General features: G+C 46.5%; 1 protein-coding gene across 1 annotated transcript; it reads left to right on the forward strand.

Annotated features, from left to right (window-relative positions):
- Nucleotides 1-1,797: 1,797 nt before the first annotated feature.
- LOC143997736 (neutrophilic granule protein-like) lies at nt 1,798-24,415 on the forward strand. The gene is made up of 4 exons (XM_077493525.1): nt 1,798-2,061; nt 7,666-7,767; nt 19,919-19,993; nt 24,119-24,415. The coding sequence occupies exons 1-4, from the start codon at nt 1,876-1,878 to the stop codon at nt 24,212-24,214; spliced, it is 459 nt and encodes a 152-aa protein (XP_077349651.1). The 5' UTR covers nt 1,798-1,875; the 3' UTR covers nt 24,215-24,415.
- Nucleotides 24,416-26,726: the final 2,311 nt, after the last annotated feature.

The raw sequence follows: 26,726 nt of genomic DNA on the forward strand, positions 1-26,726 counted from the left end.
TGACAGGTACTCTGATGGTTTGGTGACTTGTATTTGGGTACTCTGAAGGGCAGTGACAGGTACTCATATGGACTGTGACAGGTACTTGGGTAGTCAGATGGACTGTGACAGGTACTCGGGTACTCAGATGGGCTGTGACAGGTACTCGGGTACCCTGATGGGCCGTGACAGGTACTCGGGTACCCTGATGTGCCGTGACAGGTACTCGGGTACCCTGATGTGCCGTGACAGGTACTCGGGTACCCTGATGTGCCGTGACAGGTACTCGGGTACCCTGATGTGCCGTGACAGGTACTCGGGTACCCTGATGTGCCGTGACAGGTACTCGGGTACCCTGATCTGCCGGGACAGGTACTCGGGTACTCAGATGGGCCGGGACAGGTACTCGGGTACTCTGATGGGCTGGGACAGGTACTCGGGTACTCTGATGGGCTGGGACAGGTACTCGGGTACTCAGATGGGCTGGGACAGGTACTCGGGTACTCAGATGGGCTGGGACAGGTACTCGGGTACTCAGATGGGCCGGGACAGGTACTCGGGTACTCAGATGGGCTGGGACAGGTACTCAAATACTCTGATGGACTGTGACAGGTACTCTGATGGACTGTGATTGACAGGTACTATGAGGGGTGGTGACAGGTCCTCTTTATTGGGGGGGGCAATCAGTGGGATTGGTGTACACTGTATGCGGTAACGAGATGTTACCGCAATCTCCTCCTCACACACGATCGGTGTGTGAGGAGGAGAACCCGGTAACATCCCGTTACTGCGGTTTGTTTACATTTTAGTGATCGGCTGTGAAAGGATCACAGCCGATCACGTGGGTAAACAGCCGGCCAATGGCTGTTTACCAGCGTCGGTGACGAGCAGTGTTCCCGGGGAACACGCCGCCACCGACGTGCACGCGCAGCGCGCTCGCGATCGCGCGCATGAGCCATGCACGTTCGGGGTGTGACCATCTGTGATCGGCCGTGACTTCATCACGGCCGATCACGTGGTAAACAGCCTTCGGTGGCGAGCGGTGTCTCCGTGACACGCCACCACCGAAGAAACAGGGATGCGCGTGCACGATCGCGCGCATTCCCTGTTTAAACGGGAGGCCGTCATATGACGGCCTCCCGCCACAATAGGTGCGCCGCCTGCCCGTCATTTGACGGCCGGCGGTCGGCAACCAGTTAATCAATTATACCAATGACCATCAATTTCATATGTAGGTTGAAACACAGCCATTAACTGCAACAGAAACAGCTGTGTAGGTGGCTCAAAACTGGGTGAGGAACAACCAAACTCTGCTACTAAGGTGAGGTTGCGGAAGACAGTTTGGAAATTTGGATTTCTCTTCTGTTCATTTACTTTCCATTTTGTTAATTGATAAAAAAAAAAGAAACAACCATGAACACATCTATTTTCTGAAAGCATTCTTCATTTACAGCATTTTTTCACACCTGCCTAAAAGTTTTGCACAGTAGGATACCAGTGCACATATATAATCTTTTTAGGCTATTTTGATATCTTATTTTATTTTTGTATAATTTGATATTAAGTAATTACAATGTTACTCCAAAATCAGGGGGACCCCATATCTAAAATGTAAAAATTGCTCTAGTCCATAAGGGGTATACAAGTGCCCGAGCGTATGTGATGAAACAAAACATTAAGAAACCACAGGAAGGTGGATGAGATAACGTTGGGCCCGGTATTAGAGATGACGAAATGTGAAAAGAGAACACACAGAGAGATTTCAGCAAGACGGACAAAGGAAAAGCATACTGTGTGGTGCAACAATAGGAAGAAGTGTGCGAAATTATGAAATCAGAAGAACCACCAGAGACAGAGTCCTATGAAACCTTCTTCCTCCAGTGATGTCGCCCTGAGATGGAAGGGAAGATGAAGGTCTGGCAGTGTGTGGTGTGGCTCTGTGCGGTCACATTGGAGGTGGCGCGCTCTCAGTCTGTGGATCAGGAAGGACGGATCAGAGATGCCCTGGATCTCTACAACCAAAAGGAAGGTGACGAGTTCTTATTCCAGCTCCTCTCTGATCTCCCGGCTCCCCTTATGCAGGTAAGTGTAAGTAATAGGGCCCCAAATCCATCCATTGTACTCGCCTTTATTTGTGGTTAAAACACATCGCAGTGACTGATTTTATTTTCAAAGTTTTTTCGCAGAGCGTTGTGATACTTTACAGCGAGTCACAATGTGCTGCATTAAAATGCAACATGTCCTACGTTTTTTTTAGCCCCCACCAGTGTACTACATTGATGTCAACTGAAGCCATATAAGTGAAGGAGAATGGGGGTTAAAGACACAATGGCCATCTGTGTGCCCAACTATTCTACTGTCCATCTGTGTGCCCAACTATTCTACTGTCCATCTGTGTGCCCAACTATTCTAATGTCCATCAGTGTGCCCAACTATTCTAATGTCCATCGGTGTGCCCAAGTATTCCACTGTTCTTCGGTGTGCCCAACTCTTTTACTATCCATCTGTGTACCCAACTATTCTACTGTTCATCTGAGTGCCCAACTATCCTACTGTCCATCGGTGTGCCAGCTATTCTACTGTCCATCTGTGTGCCCAGCTATTCTACTGTCCATCTGTGTGCCCAACTATTCTACTGTCCATCTGTGTGCCCAACTATTCTTCTGTCCACCTGTATGTCCAACTATTCTACTGTCCATCTGTGTACCCAACTATTCTACTGTCCATCTGTGTGCCCAACTATTCTACTGTCCATCTGTGTGCCCAACTATTCTACTGTCCATCTGTGTGCCCAACTATTCTACTGTCCATCAGAATGCCTAACTATTCTACTGTCCATATGTCTGTATGCCCAACTATTCTACTGTCCATCTGTGTGCCCAACTATTCTACTGTCCATCTGTGTGCCCAACTATTCTACTGTCCATCTGTGTGCCCAACTATTCTACTGTCCATCTGTGTGCCCAACTATTCTACTGTCCATCTGTGTGCCCAACTATTCCTCTGTCCACCTGTATGCCCAACTATTCTACTGTCCATCTGTGTACCCAACTATTCTACTGTCCATCTGTGTGCCCAACTATTCTACTGTCCATCTGTGTGCCCAACTATTCTACTGTCCATCTGTGTGCCCATCTATTCTACTGTCCATCTGTGTGCCCAACTATTCTACTGTCCATCTGTGTGCCCAACTATTCTACTGTCCATCTGAGTGCCCAAATATTCCACAGTCCATCTGTGTGCCCAACTATTCTACTGTCCATCTGAGTGCCCATCTATTCTACTGTCCATCTGTGTACCCAACTATTCAATATTCTGGCCATTTGACCTAAAGTCATCTTCAGATAAGAACCTTGGAGGGTAAAAGGTGATAATTGGTTGAAGATTTCTTCAAAATGACTGAATGTGTAATATATATTGTGGCAGTGTGGTACCCCACCAGGGTGGTGATGCAGGATTCTCAACCAGGGAAGTTAAGGGGCTCCAGGGGGTTTGATAATTGTGAGGAAACTGACTTATAAGTTTCCTCATTGTTTAGAAAAGTCCACTTTGGGACCTGGAGATTTCTTAGCGATCGGGTGGTATGAAGTCTTCAGTCTTGGGTCCTCCAGATTTTCAGAACTGCCAACACCCTAATTTTTCAGGTGTGTTCTGTTTTTTTTTGTACACATCTGACCATGGTTCTGGGCTCCACCTTCCTGAGGAGTCCAGGCTTGCACTGAAGAAGCCAGAGAATGCTTGTGTGCACTGTGAAAGCCAGAGGCTCAAGCCTGAGGCCACTGCCAGGACTCAGGAAGGCACCACATGGGAGCCCAAGCAGTAAGGGGCTGTGTTATGTGCACAGAGGATGTATAAAGACTGTCTGTGAGAAACAGACAAATGCCTGAAGTGACATGGCTGTATGTATAAGCCAGGAGGCTGATGGTCTATTTCTTTGCTAATAAGAGCTAAGAGACGGGATGTCTACCACCGTTTGGTGTTGAGGGTGAAACCATGTAGTTTTGTTTTTCTGAATTTTACTTAATAAAAGTGGGCCAACTGAAGGGTTAACAATGTTTCTGCTGGTTCTGCTCTGTAATTTTCTGTTGTTATCCCTCATATTCCTATTATCTAACATTTATTTATATTTTATAAAACAGGGGACAATGCTTTTAATAAACCGAACATCCTTCCGACCTCATCATGTGTGTCATTTGGGTGTTCCCAGGGCCCTGGTGAGAGATATCCAGCTATTCGGTACGGTCCCCTACACCAACAAGCCTTGAAAAGGGAATTTCTGGCATGGACTGTACTTGCTAGCAGGTGCTACACTTGAGCTAAATAACCCCCAAACATTACAATATGCGAAGCATTGCGTAAATTGATAGCGCTATATAAGTACCCATAAAAAATAAATACAAATAATAATTACCAATATGATCATGTAATCTCATTAGTCAACTAGAACAGGGCAGAAGGCACATTCCCTTGTTTCTGCATTGGGACTACACTGGGTTACACCAACGCAATAGGGTTCCTTCCCAATCTCTGTAATCTTCATCTCAAAGGCAATAGCCCACAGAATGCTAATTAGTGTCATTGCAATTCATTATTTTTCTGGGTGCCTTAGTAGTTGCCTGATCTTCAGGTATAGGCAGGGCTCAAGTCCTGCGGGAACGCATGGGAACAGAGTTCCTGTACTTTTTCCACAACAGGAACTCATTTCCCCGTTAGCAGCCACGTCCTGCAAGACTTTGAAGTATGCGAGGTGTGTGGCAGGTGCTACACCAGCAGCCGTCGATACAGCTCAAAATAGTAAGTGCCGCACACCTGACCATTCAGGCATTGCCAGTAGGGGGCCCCATGACAGCTTCCGCTTTGATCTACCTGTGAATCACATCTAGCTGACGGGTAGATCAGGTCTAGGTCTAGCTGACGAGTAGATCAGCTATTCTGCTCACAGGACATGCAGGGAGAGAGGTGAGCTGAGGGAGGAACATCAGTTTGGGGGGGGGGGGGGGGTAAGCTGGGCACAATACCTGGCAAAGTTTAATGTCAGGAGGGAAGTTTATGTGGAAATATGTGAAGGGTTGGAATAGCAGCGAGTGTGTGTTGGAGCCCCTGCAGAGTTTGCAGTCCCCCAAGCTAACATACATCTCCTAAGCAGGAACACATCACTATCTCCCCAACATTCTGTCCAGATAATGTGCACTTCATTTATGACCTTTCCTTTTAACCCTGTGTTATCCAAACTCTGTTCAATGAAAAGTGTAAACTCACCACATAAACACTCTATATACAAAATAACATTCCCCAATAAAGATCAGAACACGATGTTCACATTTGCACAGAAGCACAACTGAATGAATGCTGATTATTCAGAGAATTACCGTATTTATGTTTGTGGAGGATTGTTTTTTTTTTTTATGTATTAACATTTAGGGCCGGTTCACACTGCGGGCGATGCGAGGCGACACGACTTGCCTCGCCGCGATCTGACAAGTCGCCCCCGTTCTGTACAATGGAACCGTTCTGAGAGGAGCGACTCGAGTCGCTCCGACTCAGAAAAAAGGTTCCTGTACTACTTTTGGGTGACCTCGGGGCGACTTGCATTGACTTCTATACAGAAGTCATTTGCAAGTTGCGGCAGGTCGCGGCGAGGCAAGTCGGTGTCGCCTCGCATCGCCCGCAGTGTGAACCGGCCCTTAAGCTTCATACACACAATACGAAAATTGGATGAAAAATACCACTTTTGAAGCGTTAGTGCATATGAGTGTATCATTTTTTATTTATTTTTTTGGTGGGGGAGGGGATCTTGGGTGGGAGTTCCCACACTTTTTTCCCCAGGACTTGACCCCTGGGTATAGGTATACTCTTGGAGTGGCAACTGCATAGGTGTCTTATGCAGGATGGATTGCCAGGACTGTGCACATGGCGCAGCAAAAATTCTACTACAGCATATTGCATTGAATAGGCCAAACGCAACCATTACAAGCCTACCCATGCAAGCCACCCCAAAACCACGTGCACTGCGTGCGACTGAGGTGCCTTAGCACGCCATTTACAGGATTAAATCAGGAGGCGGCATAATGCGGAGGTTAAAGTGGAAGTCCAGCCTAAAACTAAAATCGCTGCATCTACAGACATCCACAATCTAACACTAACCTATCTAACCCTAAGAAGAAATCAGTATACATACCGTATATACTTGAGTATAAGCTGACCCGAATATAAGCCGAGGCAACTAATTTTACCACAAAAAACTGGGAAAATGTATTGACTCGAGTATAAGCCTAGGGTGGGAAATGCAGCAGCTACTGGGTAAACAATGCCCATTTGCAGCCTCACTGCGCCCATTTACATCCTCACTGTGCCCATTTGCAGCCTTACTGTGCCCACCTGTATCATCAGTGCCCACCTGCAGCCTCGCTGTGCCCATTTGCAGCCTCACTGTGCCCACCTGTATCAGTGCCCATCTGCAGCCTCACTGTGCCCATCTGCAGCCTCACTGTGCCCATTTTCAGCCTCACTGTGCCCATCTGCAGCTGTACTTTGATAACCAAAACTGTCTCCCGCTGTGTCATGCAGTCTTAATTGTTCGGCGGCTGTCCACTGTAACAGTGATAGACAGAGCACTGATTCAGTTTCGCAGCATCGTATCAGTGTTCAGTGTTCTGTCTATCACAGATGAGGAGGAGGCGGGGCTTTGTTACAATGGACGGCCGCCGAACAGTTAAGACTGCATGACACAACGGGAGACAGTGGCTCCGAGCGTCACCGGTGCCCCCGCACCTCTGGCCACATGCGGTACTGAATGCCCCAGAGGCTCGAATCCTGCTCGTCTTGTGTGGCAATGCTCGCAAATTGAGTCCGATTTTTATTTAAAAAATTTCTCACTTTGCGAAATGCTCGTAAAACGCGTTACTCGCAATCCGAGGTTTATTGTATTAAAAATATTCAAATACTAAGAAATTACTTCTACCAAAAATGTTTTGATGAATTCCCAGATTCTTTTTTTTATCTAAGTACAATTCATTTTTTTTCTTTTTTTATTCCTTGTTGAATATTTCATATTTAACATTTATTTTGAACTTTTTTGCTATTTTATATATATATATTTAGTGATTTTTTTTTTTTTTTTTTTACTACTCTTTCATTACTACTGCTAATAATAAAAATATAAATTCCTAACTCCAATCAGAACATATTTTCCTTTTGTTTTTGGGACGCAATAGAGAAATGTTTGATTGTCTGACAGTGTGTTTGTTTCAGTGTATGATTTCTTTCCGTTACGATGCCGGTGACACCCTTCCCCCCATTTCTTGTCTTGGTGTCACAGAAAAAAAAGATGAGAAGTCTCTTCAATGGGATCGCTGACCAGTAAAAAAAAAAAAAAAAAAAATCTTGCAGAGGATCAAACCCTTTCCCACTCTATCAAAAACTAAGCAAAAAAAGTGTTGTCAGGAGTCACTGCTTGTTTCAAGCAGATGATCTAAATTGTTATTATTCCTGAAAAAAAGTCAAATTGTATCCTTTTTTTTTTTTTGTTACCTGTAAAGATTGATCTAAAAATGAAACAATGTTAAAAGTAACACATTTATTTCTCAGTGTTTAATGTTACAGATGACAGAATTACGTATTTATCGCTTGCTACATATAGAGAACACATGGAGGTTACAATATTACAAATTGTTTTCTTCCATTTAGGACGGGGAAGACTCTCCAGCGGTCACTTTCTTAATAAAGGAGACAGAATGCCTCAAATCTGAAGATATTAATTCGGCCGGATGTGACTACAAGAAGGACGGGGTGAGGAACAGAAGACCGAGTATTGTACATTATAAGTCATCACAGAAAGCAGCTTCATAAACTCTGTCTACATGTGAAGGGTGCTGAGACCCCCTTATGGGTTTATTATGTGGATGGATCTATCAATGAGTGGATCCAGAACCTCTGGTTTACAGACCGGATACATCCTAAATATAGAACCATTTATCCAACTGTCCATCCAGAGCCTCTGGTTTATAGACCGGATACTTCCTAAATATAGAGCCATTTATCCATTTATCCAATTGTCCTTCCAGAGCCTCTGGTTTATAGACCGGATACATCCTAAATATAGAGCCATTTATCCAACTGTCCCCCCAGAGCCTCTGGTTTATAGACCAGATACTTCCTAAATATAGAGCCATTTATCCAACTGTCCATTCAGAGCCTCTGGTTTATAGACCGGATACATCCTAAATATAGAGCCATTTATCCAACTGTCCATTCAGAGCCTCTGGTTTATAGACCGGATACATCCTAAATATAGAGCCATTTATCCAACTGTCCATCCAGAGCCTCTGGTTTATAGACCGGATACTTCCTAAAGATAGAGCCATTTATCCAACTGTCCATCCAGAGCCTCTGGTTTATAGACCAGATACTTCCTAAATATAGAGCCATTTATCCATTTATCCAATTGTCCTTCCAGAGCCTCTGGTTTATAGACCAGATACATCCTAAATATAGAACCATTTATCCAACTGTCCATCCAGAGCCTCTGGTTTATAGACCGGATACATCCTAAATATAGAGCCATTTATCCAACTGTCCATCCAGAGCCTCTGGTTTATAGACCGGATACTTCCTAAAGATAGAGCCATTTATCCAACTGTCCATCCAGAGCCTCTGGTTTATAGACCAGATACTTCCTAAATATAGAGCCATTTATCCATTTATCCAATTGTCCTTCCAGAGCCTCTGGTTTATAGACCAGATACATCCTAAATATAGAACCATTTATCCAACTGTCCATCCAGAGCCTCTGGTTTATAGACCGGATACATCCTAAATATAGAACCATTTATCCAACTGTCCATCCAGAGTAGGGATGAGCTTCGTGTTTGAGTCGAACGTACGTTCGACTCGAACATTGGCTGTTCGTCCGTTCGGCGAAATCCGAACTCTTGGTCCGTTCGCGTCAAAATTCGTGTGGCGCGCACGGCCCACAATGCACTGCGATGACGCAGTGCATTGCTGGCTCATGATTGGCTAAGCATGCACTGTGACCCCGCATGCTTGGCCAATCGCAGCGCCAGCAGCGAGGAGAGCCATGATTGGCCACAGGCAGGATGCCTGTGGCCAATCATAGCTCAGGCTGTGTAGTGCACGCCCACACTATATAAGGCCGCCTTTGAGGCGGCCTCGTGTAGTGTGTTGGCATCTGAAGCAGTGGGTGTTCTGTGTACCTTCAACACAGTTACACACTAATCGTTTTTGGCTGATTTCCTATCTTGCTCTTGTGTAGTGGTTATTGTCTGTGCCCTGACCGCAGTATACACCGCTATATTCACCTCACCTATATAGCTAGTGATCCATCTTTAATAATAGAGCTTGCAGTCAGTAGCGTTAGGAGATAGTGCGTGCTGTTTGCGTGCTCTGTACCCAGTACATACCGCTATATACACCTACATAGCTGTTCTCTATTTGAGCCCAAATGCCATCTGCAGGAGTTATTGGAAGTTGTGTGTGCCTCGGGCACAGCACAGTATACATCTGTATATACCCCTTTATCTCTGCTGTTTTCTGGTTATTGTCTGCGTGCCCTGACCGCAGTATACACCGCGATATTCACCTCACCTATATAGCTAGTGATCCATCTTTAATAATAGAGCTTGCAGTCAGTAGTGTCACTCAGGAGATAGTGCGTGCTGTTTGCGTGCTCTGTACCCAGTACATACCGCTATAATCCACCTACATAGCTCTTCTCTATTTGGGCCCAATTGCCATCTGCAGGAGTTATTGGAAGTTGTGTGTGCTTCCAGCACAGCACAGTATACATCTGTATATACCCCTTTATCTCTGCTGTTCTATAAAAAAGGCATCTGCAGGAGTTTTTTGGTTCTGGGTAGTGATGGACGAACTTCCGACGGGACGTTTCGCGAAAGCGAAATGCGAACGGACCCAAACGTTCGCGAAACCGAACGTTCGCCGCGGGCCCCATTGACTTCAATGGGAGGCGAACTTTGCAAACCTTCATGTCGAATTTGCGGCCACGTGGTAATTATTAGGGGGTAAAACGTAGTCCCACCATCTGGACAATGACATAATACATGTATGAGGTGAATTTGGGATCGATAACTACAAGCATTTTTATTTTATTTGGGAAATTGTTCTAACAATTCAGGACTATGGAGCTAATGAAGGCAATGGAGGAGAGGGAAGGTCAGGGACCAGGGTAGGCAAAGAAGAGGGTGCAGGAGATGATCACCAGCAGCGTGACATACCGGAATGACACATGCACCGTGATAGAGGCATCTGACAGCAGCACCGTAATACAGAGCACTGACAGCAGCACCGTGACATACAGCGCTGACAGCAGCACCGTGACATACAGCGCTGACAGCAGCACCGTGACATACAGCGCTGACAGCAGCACCGTGACATACAGCGCTGACAGCAGCACCGTGACATACAGCGCTGACAGCAGCACCGTGACATACAGCGCTGACAGCAGCACCGTGACATACAGCGCTGACAGCAGCACCGTGACATACAGCGCTGACAGCAGCACCGTGACATACAGCGCTGACAGCAGCACCGTGACATACAGCGCTGACAGCAGCACCGTGACATACAGCGCTGACAGCAGCACCGTGACATACAGCGCTGACAGCAGCACCGTGACATACAGCACTGACAGCAGCACCGTAAGCAGCCCCAGGAGGAAGTCAGCACAGCACAGGGATGGTGTGATCCCCTCATAATAAGAACCCCCAGGAGGAAGTCAGCACAGCACAGGGATAGTGTGATCCCTTCATAATAAGAACCCCCAGGAGGAAGTCAGCACAGCACAGGGATATCATAAGCAGCCCCAGTAGAAATATGACACCGCTCAACCTCTTCAAAGAGGAGGGTAGGGGCATATAGTACGGTGTGCTTTTTTGGGTCAAGGAAGTGAGCCAAATGAATTAAGAAGGTCTGTGTGCTTGATTAAAAAAATAGTTTATAGACATATACATGGTCTACTGGTCACATGTGTTGAATTCCTCCGAGATCCATGCCTCATTCATTTTTAGAAATGTGAGGTAGTTAACACTGTGGTGAGCTAGGCGAGTACGCTTATCGGTCACAATCCCCCCTGCTGCGCTGAACGTCCTTTCGGACAGGACACTGGATGAGGGGCAAGCCAACAGTTCGATTGCAAATTGGGCAAGCTCTGGCCAGAGGTCAAGCCTGCCCACCCAGTAGTCTAGGGGTTCATCACTCCTCAGAGCGTCCACATCGGCCGTTAACCCAATGTAGTCGGACACCTGACGGTCTAGGCGTTCCCTGATGCTGGATCCGGATGACACCTGTCGATGGGTCGGCTGAAAGAATGACCTCATATCCGAAGTCACCAACACATCTTCAAACCGGCCTCTTCTTGCAGGCGCTGTTGGATTGGTACCCGCAAATCCTTCTCTGGGAGTGGGAATTGCTCCTCTGCCAGCGCACGCAAAAGCAGAATGCAGCATTTCTCGAAGCAAGGCCTGGAAGTGCTGCATTCTGACAGCCCTCTGCGACGGCGGTAACATTTCCGCCATTTTGTGTTTGTACCGGGGGTCTAAGTACGTTGCCACCCAGTACTGGTCCTTGACCCTCATGCTTTTTATACGGGGGTCCCTATTAAAACACTGGAGCATGAAGGCCCCCATTTGCACTAAAGTGGAAGCGGTGTGGTGGCCTGGCTCCTGCTCATCATCCAGGATAATGTCGTCCTCTTCATTCTCCTCTCCCCATCCTCGCACAACAGGGATCCCAGAAAGGTTTAAAGCATGCTCTTCTTGCTCCTGCTCATCCGCCCCGGCACCATCCTCCTCTGACTCCTCATCAGACTCCTGTTGTTGACTTGTCTCAGATAGAGTAGCCCCCCCTGGGAATTCATCCAGCATTGCGACTTCCTCATCTTCCCGCTCCTGCTCCTCCACAGCCTGATCAATGACACGACGCAATGCACGCTCCAGAAAGAAGGCATAAGGTACCATGTCACTGATGGCGCCATGGCTGCGACTGACCAGTTTGGTGATCTCCTCAAATGGCCGCAGAAGTCTGCATGTGTCGCGCATGAGCAGCCACTGGCGCGGTGAAAAAAAACCCAGCTCCCCAGAACCGTTTCTTTCGCAGAGTTCATACAGGTAGACGTTAACTGCACGTTTCTGCTGGAGCAGCCTATCAAGCATATAGAAGGTTGAGTTCCATCGCGTCGGGCAATCGCAAATAAGACGTCTGACCGGCAGATGGTGTCGCCGCTGAATGTCAGCAAGGCGAGCCATGGCCGTGTAAGATCTTCTGAAATGGGCCGAGATTTTCCTTGCCTGCCGCAAGATGTCCTGGACCCCAGGGTATTTGACAAGGAATCGCTGCACGACCAAGTTTAAGACGTGTGCCATGCACGGCACGTGCGTGATTTTGCCCTGTTTCAATGCGCTAAGCAGATTGGCACCGTTGTCACACACCACTTTACCAACTGTCAAATTGAGCGGTGTTAGCCACTCATCTGCCTGTGAACGCAAAGCTGAAAGGAGTGCCGGGCCAGTGTGGCTCTTTGCTTCCAGGCACAACAGACGCAGCACGGCATGGCAACGTCTCACCTGGCATGTGGAATAGGTTCTGGGGAGCTTGGGCGGTGCAGTGGAAGAGACGCTAGCAGCGGAAAAGGAGGAGGCAGCTGAGGAGGAGAGGGAGGAGGATGGAGTAGGAGGAGGAGAAGAAGAGTCAGGCCTGCATGCAATCCGTGGCGGTAAAACCAAATCTACACGGGTGCCACGGGTTACATGCTTGACGGCCGTCAGAAGGTTCACCCAGTGGGCAGTAAAACTGATATACCTTCCCTGCCCGTGTTTGCTAGACCACGTGTCTGTGGTCAGATGTATCTTGGCACCGACACTGTGTGCCAGAGATACATTCACTTGCCGCTGAACATGGCCATATAGCTCTGGGATGCCCTTCTCTGAGAAATACTTCCTTCCTGGGACCTTCCATTGTGGTGTTCCAATGGCCACAAATTTGCGAAAGGCCTCCGAGTCCACCAGTTTATATGGCAGTAGTTGGCGGGCTATGAGTTCTGACAAGCCAGCCGCCAACCGTTGGGCAAGAGGGTTATCCGGCGTCATCATTTTTTTACGCTCAAACATTAGGCCCACGGAAGCCTGCCTTTTTGCAGAAAAATGTGAGCTTGGCGTGATGGAAGGTGGAGTGGAGGACAATTGTGAGGAGAGAGGAGAAGGAGAAGTAGAAGACGAGGCTGGACGGTGAGAGCCTGCAGTGTGGCTTTGTGTGTTCCGTTGCTCCCACTGGGCTCGGTGATGGCTGCTCATGTGCCTTCTTAAGGCGGTCGTCCCTAGGTGAGTATTGGGCTTACCGCGACTAACGCGTTGACTGCAAAGATTGCAGATGGCAACGCTATTGTCAGCAGCGGACACGTTAAAAAAAGCCCACACTGCGGAGCCATGTGCCGGTGTCCTGGGAGCGCCAGATGTGACCGTACATGGTCGATGACTCGCTCCTGATACATTTGCAGTCTGCTTTGTCCCTGCTGTGCAATGTAAGTCATTGCTGCTTCTCCTCCCTATCTGCTGGTCCATATCTCCCTCTGAACTCCCCTCCTCTTCCTCTCTTGTGGGCACCCACGTGACATCACTAGACACGTCATCATCAACGTCACCTTCCCCACCGCTATAAGTAGAGATCTCGGAGTAGGCAGCAACACCGGGGACCAACCTCCTCCTTGGGCTGATCTGGGTACTGGCGTCAGACTGCTGAGTAGCGCTTGTTGCTACCTCCTCTTCCTGATCCAATACCAAGAGTGGCTGCGCATCAGAAATGTCCTCTTGATATGGATCGGAAAATAATTCCAGTGACTCAAGCGGAAGGTATGTGGTGGTGGTGGTGGTGGTCGTGTTGTTGGTGGTAGTGTCTTTGGGGGTGCACATAGCAGAGAGTGAAGAAGAGGGTGCAGATCGAGAGGATGAGGAGGGTGCAGAAGAGTAAGGCTGAGCGAGCCACTCAACCAAGTCTGGTGCATCCTTTAAAGTAATTGAACGCACCTTCTGCAACTTCCCACTTTGGCTCAAGCCTGTTGCTCCTGCCCTACCCCTACCACCCCTGCGGAAGGGCCTGCCTCTTCCTCTGCCTGTCATTTTTTAAATGACCCTGTGACAAAACTCTTAGTCCCTATACCGATGAAGGACTGCTGCAGTATAGGGCAGCGGTCAGCAGTGGTGCACGTCAACCCTATCTATTGTGGACCGATAGCGGTCCTTACAGAACAGCAGACTGTACCGCACTCAAGCCTATGTACCGTAGCACCCTATACCAAGTTACCAGTCCTTATAAGAACTTTTGTGGACCAAGCAGGTTGTGTATTAGTGTTTAGCAGACTGTACGTCAGTCCCTATACCGCTGAAGGACTGCTGCAGTATAGGGCAGCGGTCAGCAGTGGTGCACGTCAACCCTATCTATTGTGGACCGATAGCGGTCCTTACAGAACAGCAGACTGTACCGCACTCAAGCCTATGTACCGTAGCACCCTATACCAAGTTACCAGTCCTTATAAGAACTTTTGTGGACCAAGCAGGTTGTGTATTAGTGTTTAGCAGACTGTACGTCAGTCCCTATACCGCTGAAGGACTGCTGCAGTATAGGGCAGCGGTCAGCAGTGGTGCACGTCAACCCTATCTATTGTGGACCGATAGCGGTCCTTACAGAACAGCAGACTGTACCGCACTCAAGCCTATGTACCGTAGCACCCTATACCAAGTTACCAGTCCTTATAAGAACTTTTGTGGAACAAGCAGGTTGTGTGTTAGTGATTAGCAGACTGTACGTCAGTCCCTATACCGCTGAAGGACTGCTGCAGTATAGGTGAGCGGTCAGCAGTGGTGCACGTCAACCCTATCTATTGTGGACCGATAGCGGTCCTTACAGAACAGCAGACTGTACCGCACTCAAGCCTATGTACCGTAGCACCCTATACCAAGTTACCAGTCCTTATAAGAACTTTTGTGGACCAAGCAGGTTGTGTATTAGTGTTTAGCAGACTGTACGTCAGTCCCTATACCGCTGAAGGACTGCTGCAGTATAGGGCAGCGGTCAGCAGTGGTGCACGTCAACCCTATCTATTGTGGACCGATAGCGGTCCTTACAGAACAGCAGACTGTACCGCACTCAAGCCTATGTACCGTAGCACCCTATACCAAGTTACCAGTCCTTATAAGAACTTTTGTGGAACAAGCAGGTTGTGTGTTAGTGATTAGCAGACTGTACGTCAGTCCCTATACCGCTGAAGGACTGCTGCAGTATAGGTGAGCGGTCAGCAGTGGTGCACGTCAACCCTATCTATTGTGGACCTATAGCGGTCCTTACAGAACAGCAGACTGTACCGCACTCAAGCCTATGTACCGTAGCACCCTATACCAAGTTACCAGTCCTTATAAGAACTTTTGTGGACCAAGCAGGTTGTGTATTAGTGTTTAGCAGACTGTACGTCAGTCCCTATACCGCTGAAGGACTGCTGCAGTATAGGGCAGCGGTCAGCAGTGGTGCACGTCAACCCTATCTATTGTGGACCGATAGCGGTCCTTACAGAACAGCAGACTGTACCGCACTCAAGCCTATGTACCGTAGCACCCTATACCAAGTTACCAGTCCTTATAAGAACTTTTGTGGAACAAGCAGGTTGTGTGTTAGTGATTAGCAGACTGTACGTCAGTCCCTATACCGCTGAAGGACTGCTGCAGTATAGGGCAGCGGTCAGCAGTGGTGCACGTCAACCCTATCTATTGTGGACCGATAGCGGTCCTTACAGAACAGCAGACTGTACCGCACTCAAGCCTATGTACCGTAGCACCCTATACCAAGTTACCAGTCCTTATAAGAACTTTTGTGGAACAAGTGAGTTGTGAATGTTTAGCAGACTGCAGCAGAAGGGCAGCAGTCAAGTATAATATCCTTTCTATATTTGGAAGAAAGAATATTATACATGTACAAGCCTATTACTGTACCACTGATACCAGTCCTGAAAAGAACCTTTGTGGAACTAATAATAACAGCAAGTCTTTAAAATTACCCTCACTGCCTGACAACACTGCTTCCTTCCTGTCCCTATACAAATTGGCAAAAAAAGAGAACGATTAGTGGTTACTGGAACAGCTCTTTTGTGGACCTTGATAGTAACAGCTAATGATGATGATGATGATGATGATGATGAAAGACTAATCTGGCTGTCCCTGTAGCATACACCGTCCTTTCCCTTTCTCTAAACTAACAAAAGACACTCAGGCTGCTGCAAGAATCAGCAGCACAGCAAACCTATCAACACCTAACACCTATACCAGTCCTGAAAAGAACTTTTGTGTACCAAATAGCTAGTGGTTTATCTCTCCCTACTCCACACAGGAACCTGTCCCTATCGTAACAGAAGAAAGAATGTAAAATGGCCACCGGATCGGGTGTATTTATAGGTTAGGGGGAATGTACAAGTGTCCATGTGCTGTCATGTCTCAATTGGCTGTCCTGTATCACATGATAAACGTGTCACCAAAGGTTAAAGTTCTTGTATACATTAAACACGTAAGTCCGCCGCGGCGAACGACGGAAAAAGGCGTTCGAACGTGCGGACCGCGAATGTCGGAAATTCGCCGCGAAACGACCGCCGGGCGAAACGTTCGTCCATCACTAGTTCTGGGTGATGCCAGCAGCCCAATTTTTCAGCCCCTGTTTAACAGGGGCGTTTAATTACAATTTTTGATGCAATGCTTTGCAGCAGGGCTAATTCCTGCAATAAAACTAGAGTATATGGGAGAGGTTGCATTGTGGTGGCACCAGCACCAGTGCCTAAGGCCCAATTTTTCTGCCCCTGTTTAACAGGGGCTAGTAATTACAATTCTTGATATAATATTTCACAGGAGGGCCCCTTCCTGTGCCCACCCAGAGTAACGGTGAGGACTTATAGTGTTGTGGCACCAGCACCACAACCACCAAAGGTCAATTTTTCTACCACTGTTCAACAATGGCATGTAATTACAATTCTTGATATAATCGTTCACAGCAGGGCGCTCCAGCGCCCACCAAGAGTCACTTTGAGGGCTTACAATGTTGTGGCAAAACCAACACCTTGTTCCGCCATTTCTGCAGAGCATATAGGGCAGGCCCCTACTTTCAAACATCCAACTTACAAACATCTCCTACTTGCAAACGCAAGGAGACAACAGCAAGTGAGATGAAAAAAGATGGACGACAAAACAAATTATACAGGGGTGATAACCCTTCCCTATGTTTTCCAAAAAGCTTAAAAATAGTTTTTTTGACTGGAGCTACACTTTAAAAATGTACCGGTTGAAAATTACAAACAGATTCAACTTAACACAACAAACCTACACAGTCCCTGTCTTGTTTGCACCGCCTGTATACTGCTGTTCTGTGTATATGGGGCCTGGGGGCCACACGTATTTCCTTTTTTTAATATGGGTACGGGGTTCCCCTTAATATGCGTACAAGACCCAAATAGGCTGGTAATGGGCAGGGAGGGCTACCCATGCCATTTTTCTCAATGATTTTCAACCATATTGCAGGAACCAGATATAACATTAAAACCGCAAGCAGTTTTAAATGGTGTTATTTCCATTTAATGTCATTTTGTGCAGGGACTGTTCTAAACACGGGAAACACGTGGCACTTCACAGGCATACTATAGACACCCCCCAGGCACCATATTTAAAGGAATATTTCACTTTTTTTTTCACTTTAATCGTCATTAAAATCAGTGCTCCCGCCAAAACGGCCATTTTTAAAACTTTTTTTTGCAGTGACCCATGTCCCCTGAGGCAGGAGTCAGGTCCCCAAACCCTTTTTAAGACCATATCTTGCATATTAGCCGTTAAAATTAGCACTTTCCATTTCGAACGTTCGAGTCCCATAGACTTCAATGGGGTTCTAACGTTCGTAACGAACGCGGGGTCCGTTTGAAAGTTCTGGTGCGAACCGAACCGGGGGGTGTTCGGCTCATCCCTAATCCAGAGCCTCTGGTTTATAGATCAGATACGTCCTAAGTATATAGTCATTTATCCAACTGTTCATCCAGAGCCTCTGGTTTATAGACCGGATACATCCTAAATATAGAACCATTTATCCAACTGTCCATCCAGAGCCTCTGGTTTATAGACCAGATACATCCTTGTTTCAAATATTTTATTGAAAAGTCAAACAAGGTATACAGAAGTAAGCAGAACAATTTACATTAACAACTGATACAGATTATAGTTTAACAGGTTGCCACCATTGTCCGCCAACGGATATAGACCAAATAGTACTAAAGCACACTCGTGAACCCGCCATATACTAGAGTAGGCAAACAGGAAGCATCCCAGTAGGGGGTCTTTACAGAATACTAAAGAAAAAGAGAGTTAACCAGTTCCATTGGTAGGGAAACATGTTACAAACAATGTTGTGGTGGCAGCACTCACAGCAGGTGAGTTTGCAGAGTAGTGTTCCGCAGGAAGAATTTTACATTCGTAACCAAGAGAGAGAGAAGAGAACAGAGGGAAAAATAGAATGAAAAGGAGAAAAGAAAATAAGAGAAAGTACATAGAAGAAGATGGGAAGCGAAGAAAGAGGAGAAAAAGGTAAGGTCGGGGGGCCCGGGGGACCCACAGAGTCCAGACTAATAATCAGCGTGAGTTAAGGGGCCATAAGACGCGTATCAAAATCTTTTGGTAGGAAATGGTCTACCCAAGGTTGCCAAATTCTATTAAATAAGGGGATCCTATCCAATACTATCGCTTCAATTTTAGCGTGTATCATCGCTTGAGTGATTCTATGCTTGGTCTCAGTTATATTCAGTGATGGGGTCCTCCAGGCCTTCGCAATCGTTTGTTTGGCAGCAGTCAGCACCTGAAGAAAAAGTCTATTGCGGGCTTTAGTAAGATCTTGGGGCAGATAATTTAACAATGCTGATACTGGACCAGATACATCCTAAATGTAGAACCATTTATCCAACTGTCCATCCAGAGCCTCTGTTTTATAGACCAGATACATCCTAAATATAGAACCATTTATCCAACTGTCCATCCAGAGTTGCTGATTGGTAATTGGAATAAGGCCTAAATGCAGGGCTGGGACAAGGGGTGGGCAGGAGGAGTGGCTGTTCTGGGCACTGTGGTATCATGTGAGGAGGGAGGGCACCACAAAGAGGTTGAGGTAAGGGATTGGGGGGGGGGGGCAGCAGGGGATAAGAATTGTTCTAGGAGGGGAAATTTGGGGTGCTAGGAGTGGTGACTTTAGTAGATTTGTTTTATTTTTTTTTGGGGGGGGGGGGGGGTTTGGGGTCATTTGTGCTAGAAAAGGTAATATGGTGGGGGGGGGGATAATTTTTTTTCCTGGAGGGGTTGTGGTAGCAGGGATGATTGGGGGTATTTTTGCTATAGGACTGGAAATTTAGGGGGGATTTCTGCTAGGATGGGGGGATTTGGGATAATTTGTGCTGGGGGGGGGCTTCTTGGAGTGGGGGGAAAGGATTTGTGCTTAGAGGGGTAATTTGAGGGGTACAGTATTTGTACTAAGGAGGGGAGTGTGTTTCAGGGAGTGGATTTGTGCTGGGGGGGGGGGATTGGCGAGACAAGGATTCATTCTGGGAAGGAGATTTCAACAGGGGGAAGATTTGTATTGGGAGGAGGAGGATTTATGCTGGGGGGGGGGGAGAGCATGCAGATCAGTGCTCGATTTTTGTGGGGGGGGGGAATTTGGCAAGTTGGCTCTGGGCTCTAGATGACCTGGTCCCGGCACTGGCAAAATGTGAAGATATTTCTGCATAGTGAACATGATATGATGTTGCCAATTAAACAATAAATATCAATGAGAACATTCAGACATTTAGAATGATTTTTTATGGCAGAATGGTTATTGAATGATGACGGGAGGTTTGCAATTGGTTTTGCAGGAGGTGAAGATCTGTGGGTTGTATCCGGAGGAGGAGGGGACCTCAGAGACTCTGAAATGCGTCAGCCTGACCGAGGTAACTCCAACCACCAATCAGAAATATCCGTATCTTCTATCATGATTTCAGATCATTTTGGGAAGTAGAGATCTGATTTAAAATAAATTAGTCGGCAGAAATACACAGCAGGGGGCAGCCCATGCCCAACCCCCTACCGGCACCCACAGTGATTGTACACAGCGGGAGTCTGTCAGCAAGTCCTGGCCAATGATTCATGGCTGGGACCTGCTGATCAGCTGTGTCCAATCACAGCCCAGAGCTCTGTGTTGAAAATCAACGCAGAGCTCTGTACAGAGGGAACGACCTCTCTGTTTCTTATCCCTGCAAAGGGAGAAGAAGCAAAGACATCTTTAGTAAAAAGCAGCACACATTACACATTGTAAGGCACACAATTAACCCTTTGATCACCTCTGATTTTAACCCCCTTCCCAGCCAGTGTCATTAGTACAGTGACAGTGTATATTATTAGCACTGATCGCCGTATTATGCCGCGTACACACGAGCGGATCTTTTCAACATCCAAAGTCCGACGGAATGATTCCGTCAGACTATTCGATCGTGTGTGGGGCTGCAACGGACTTTTGATTCGCAAAAGTCTGACGGACTTTAGAAAATGGAACATGCTTCAAATTTTTCTGACGGAACTCCGCCGGACCCAGTTCCTACCGAAAAATTCGCTCGTCTGTATGCTATTCCGACGGACTAAAACCGACGCTAGGGCAGCTATTGGCTACTGGCTATGAACTTCCTTATTCGAGTCCAGTCATACGTCATCACGTTCGAATCCGTCGGAGTTTGGTGTGATTGTGTGTGGCCAAGTCCGCTCAGTCGAGAACTCTGTCGGAACTCCGGCAGAACTCCGGCAGAATTCCTTCGGAAGTCTGTCGGACATAAGTCCTCTCGTGTGTATGGGTCTTTAGTGTCACTGGTGATGTCAGTGGCAGTTAGTCAGTTCCTCCCAGAGTCTGTTAGTGTCAGATTGTCTGCCACACTATCACAGTCCTATTAAAAGTTACTGATCCCTGCCACTACTAGAATAAAATGTCTATATCTATATCATAATGTACAGACACTATAACTTTCACGCAAAGCAATCAATATACACTTATTGGGATTTTTTTTTTTATCAAAACACATGAAGCAGAATACATTTTAGCCAACATGTATGAAGAAATTAGATTTTTTTTTTTCATTTTTTATTGAATACGTTTTATATCAGAAAATAAAAAATATGGGGTTTTTGAAAAAAAAAATGATCAAACACATGAAGCAGAGTACAGTTTAGCCCAAATTTATGAAGAAAGTCGATTTTTTCATTTTTTTATTTATTTATTTTTTGATTTTTTCATTTTTTTATTGGATATGTTTTATAGCAGGAAGTAAAAAAAAACTTGGGGGTCATTTAAGAAAGACAAGTGCTCTTGGAAGTGCAGTCACTCTAAATCTAATGAGTAAATCTGAAATGAGGGGGAAGCTCTGCTGATTTCTTTCATCCAATCATGTGCAAGCTAAAATTAGTTTTTTTTTATTTTCCTTGCATATCCCCCTCGGATCTACATTGACTCTAACTTCCAAGTGCACTTGCAGTACAAAGTGGATTTTCCTTTAGTAAATAACCCCCATTGAGTTTTTAAAAAAAATAAAAAAAATAATCAAAACACATGAAGCAGAATACATTTTAGAGAAAATTTATGAAGAAATAAGATTTTTTTATTGGATATGTTTTAAAAGCAAAAATGAAAAAATATTTTTATTTTTTTTGTTTATCACATAAAATAAAAAAAACAGTGGTGGTCAAATATCACCAAAAGAAAGCTCTATTTGTGTGAAAAAAATTATATAAAATTTGTTTAGTGTTGCATGACCGTGCAATTGTCAATTGCAAAAAATGGTCTGGTCATAAAGGGGGTAAAATCTTCCAGAGCTTAAGTGGTTGTCAACTTATGAGCTAGAAGGGACCTTAAATGTGGACCCTGGCATCACCAAAGGGCCACCCACACATAATATTCTATAAATGTAATGCTGGAGAGAACTGTCAGAGACTGCAGAGCTAATAGAGGAAATGAGGGTAAGAGAGTGAGGATAGGATACATTGTTGGTGGTCAGAGAGTGAGGACAGGATACATTGTTGGTGGTAAGAGATTGAGGACAGGATACATTGTTGGTGGTAAGAAAGTGAAGACAGGATACATTGTTGGTGGTAAGAGAGTGAGGACACGATACATTGTTGGTGGTAAGAGAGTGAGGACACGATACATTGTTGGTGGTAAGAGAGTGAGGACAGGATACATTGTTGGTGGTAAGAGATTGAGGACAGGATACATTGTTGATGGTAGAGAGGTGAGGACAGGATACATTGTTGGTGGTAAGAGAGTGAGGACAGGATACATTGTTGGTGGTAAGAAAGTGAGGACAGGATACATTGTTGGTGGTAAGAGATTGAGGACAGGATACATTGTTGGTGGTAAGAAAGTGAGGACAGGATACATTGTTGGTGGTAAGAGAGGGAGGACACGATACATTGTTGGTGGTGAGAGAGTGAGGACAGGATACATTGTTGGTAGTAAAAGATTGAGGACAGGATACATTGTTGGTGGTAAGAAAGTGAGGACAGGATACATTGTTGGTGGTAAGAGATTGAGGACAGGATACATTGTTGATGGTAAGAAAGTGAGGACAGGATACATTGTTGGTGGTAAGAGAGTGAGGACAGGATACATTGTTGGTGGTAAGAAAGTGAGGACAGGATACATTGTTGGCGGTAAGAGTTTGAGGACAGGATACATTGTTGGTGGTAAGAAAGTGAGGACAGGATACATTGTTGGTGGTAAGAGAGTGAGGACACGATACATTGTTGGTGGTGAGAGAGTGAGGACAGGATACATTGTTGGTAGTAAAAGATTGAGGACAGGATACATTGTTGGTGGTGAGAGAGTGAGGACAGGATACATTGTTGGTAGTAAAAGATTGAGGACAGGATACATTGTTGGTGGTAAGAAAGTGAGGACAGGATACATTGTTGGTGGTAAGAGATTGAGGACAGGATACATTGTTGATGGTAAGAGAGTGAGGACAGGATACATTGTTGGTGGTAAGAGATTGAGGACAGGATACATTGTTGGTGGTAAGAAAGTGAGGACAGGATACATTGTTGGTGGTAAGAGAGTGAGGACACGATACACTGTTGGTGGTGAGAGAGTGAGGACACAATACATTGTTGGTAGTAAAAGATTGAGGACAGGATACATTGTTGGTGGTAAGAAAGTGAGGACAGGATACATTGTTGGTGGTAAGAGATTGAGGACAGGATACATTGTTGGTGGTAAGAAAGTGAGGACAGGATACATTGTTGGTGGTAAGAGAGTGAGGACATGATACATTGTTGGTGGTAAGAGAGTGAGGACATGATACATTGTTGGTGGTAAAAGATTGAGGACAGGATACATTGTTGGTGGTCAGAGAGTGAGGACAGGATACATTGTTGGTGGTCAGAGAGTGAGGAGAGGATACATTGTTGGTGGGGAGATGCTGCAGAAGACAATACCAGACTGGGAAGATGTTACATGAAGCTGGCAGAGATCAATGCTATTACCCTAATCAATCTAATGTTCCCACTACAGACCACTGAGGTCCGAGGGCCACACTTCTTATACCAAAGGGCCACGTGTGTCCCACAGGCCACTGGTTGGGCACCGGGGCTTTAAAGCATCACCTATGGACAATTTTGTGCCATTTCCCAGGTGCTCACAATTGGAAGGCACAGCATTTTTGGCATCTATTTGTTCAATGTGGCCGCCATCTTTTATATTTTACCAAGAATTAGGTCTTATATAGTGTTTTGTTGATATTGTGTCTTACATATTTTTTTGTTACTGAAAATATAGATATGATAAATATTAGCGCAATTCGCGTGTGGCGTAAAAAAAAGTGTGTGTCAGTGCCGCCATTTTATTCTCCAAAATCATTGCTCCCAAATCATATCTAATGTTTTGGGTGGTTTAGGTAATCCTTGGGTTTAAAAACGGGCATATCATTTTAAAAAATGGCAGTAAAAGGGTTAACATCCAGTAAACGAATCACTGAATGTTTAAAATGTTGAAAATAAAGATAAACCGCGACTGTTTTTGTTTTTTACTTTTTTAGAACTCACGGGTCAAGCGCTCAAGAAAAAATCCGCCATGCAGAGGTTATCGGTGTAGACGAGTTGGGTCCAATAGTCCAATTTCCCGGGTCCGGTAAAGACAGCGGGAAAATATCTCCACCCGTCTAAAAATGAGGCCCGCGTCTCTGATCGATCGCACCACGTCTGGGCACCACCACCATCTTGCTTCCTCACAGCGGCTATTATAGCCAATCTACTCTGACATGTGCGTTCCCATGTACTGTAATGTCTTGCTTGGCACATTCTCTGTGGGAAATAAATGTGGCTGTTTCATTGTTTGTATCAGTTTTTACATTGTGTTACAATTTAGCCAAAAACACTCTGAGCTGGATACAAAGATGGCAATAAAATGATCAGGCTATGCTCTGTGATGGCAGAAATTAGAGTGTTACTAAACCCCAGTGGCTGCCCGTCCATTGTGGGCTCACAGGCACTGCCCCCCTAATCATGCCCTGCAGCTCTCCGTATCCATGCCCTGCCACCCTCCCTATCCATGCCCCACCGGTCTCCCCATCCATGCCACATCGCCCTCCCCATCGATGCCCCACCGCCCACCCTAATCGTGCCCCGTCACCATTTCTATCCATGCCCCACTGCCCTCCCCATCCACGACCCGCCGCCCTCCCCATCCATGCCCCACCAATCATGCCCCGCCACCCCCCCCATCCATGCCCCGCCACCCCCCCATCCATGCCCCGCCTCCCCCCCAATCATGCCCCACCGCTCCCTCCTTATCCATGCCCCGCCGCCCCCCCCAATCATGCCCCACCGCCCCCCCATTCATGCCCTGCCACCCTCCCTGTGCATGCCCCGTTGCCCTCCCCATCCATACCCCACCGCCCTCCCCATCCATGCCCCATTGCTCTCCCTAAACATGTTATAATTGCCTGCTTTGTAATGGTTTTGTACAGAGCAGCCCAGATCCTCCTTTTCTTGGGTCCCCTGCTGATGCTCCCGCTCCCCTCCCTCCTGCTGGGTGCCCCCACAGTAAGCAGTTTGCTATGGGGATACCCAAGCGGAGCCGCTGCTCTGTGTATCCATTCACACACAAAGCAGTGGCTCGGCCCCCTCCCCCTCCATTCCCTGATTGGCTCGCAGGCTGTGATTGACAGCAGCAGGAGCCAATGGCTCCCGCTGCTGCCAAAAGTCAATCAGGAGTGCAAGTCCCCGGAGAGGAAAGGCTCTCCTGGACATCACAGGATTGAGAGGGGGCTGGGGGAGGCTGCTGCATACAGGACATTTTTTTACCTTCATGCATAGAATGCATAAAAAACTTTGTGCCTACTGCCTTTACAACAAAGAGCCAAAGAGAGAGAAAACTCCTATTTCACACCAGGGGCATTGCTAGGATTGTGGACGAGCCAGGGGTACTCTGGATAATGAAATAACAGGGGGGCGTGTAGTCCAGGGTGGCAAGGTGGGTGGCCGGTGAGGTGAGTGGCTGGTATCAGAGCCAGATACACACAGATTACATATGCTGCGATCTTTAGAGCGAGAGCAATAATTCTGGCACTAGACCTCCTCTCTAACTCTAAACACGTGACCTGTAAAAAAAATAAAAGCGTCGCCTATGGAGATTACTGAAGTACTGAAGTTTGGCGCCATTCCGCAAGTGTTCACAATTTTAAAGGGTGACATGTTAGGTATCAATTTACTTGGCGTAACAATATCTTTCACATAAATACAAAACAATCGGGCTAATATTACAGTTTTTTGTTTTTTTTTTATACATGATACAGTTTCTTTCCAAAAAAAAAACGCGTTTGAAAAAATGCTGTGCAAATACCGTGTAACATAAAAAGTTGCAATGACCACCATTTTATTCTCTAGGGTGTCTGCTAAAACTATATATATATATATTTATGTGTTTGTTTATACTCGCACAATAAAAGCATGGGAATGTAAAACATGTACTGAAACACTGGAAGGCTTTGGATGGAGCTGGGTGTCCCTGTGGAGGAATGGGGCCACTGTGGGAGGCTGGAGAACACTGTGGGACACTGTTGGAGATGGAGGTACTATGGAGGGCTGGAGGCTCTTCAACAGACTCGTGGGCACTGTAGGAAGCTGGGTGGCTTTGTGGGAGGTTGGGAGGTATGGCGGAGGTTGAGGGCTCTCAGGGGGCATGGGAACATTGTGGGCCACAGTGGAATGTTAAGGGATCTTCAGCAGGTTGGTGGCTCGGAAGAGGGGAGAACCTGGCACTGCCACAACCCCGGCGGTTGAGAACCCCTGTTCCAAAGAAACTGGGAATTATGGAATTGGAGACCTTAACCAAAACCATATAGAGGTACCAAAACCATATATGGTTTTGGTTAAGGCCTCCAATTCCAGGTCAAACCTAAACAGTTTAAATGTGTATGGAATCAGGCAGGCACTGTGGGAGGTTGGAGAAAACACTGTGGGACACTGTTGGAGATGAAGGTACTATGGAGGGCTGGAGGCTCTTCAACAGACTCGTGGGCACTGTAGGAAGCTGGGTGGCTTTGTGGGAGGTCGGGAGGTATGGCGGAGGTTGAGGGCTCTCAGGGGGACATGGGAGCATTGTGGGCCACGGTGGAATGTTAAGGGATCTTTAGCTGGCTCGTG

The sequence above is a fragment of the Lithobates pipiens genome, unplaced genomic scaffold, assembly GCF_037356315.1.
Source record: "Lithobates pipiens isolate NorthernLeopardFrog02 unplaced genomic scaffold, aLitPip1_a1.2 Scaffold_19, whole genome shotgun sequence".
Taxonomy (NCBI): domain Eukaryota; kingdom Metazoa; phylum Chordata; class Amphibia; order Anura; family Ranidae; genus Lithobates; species Lithobates pipiens.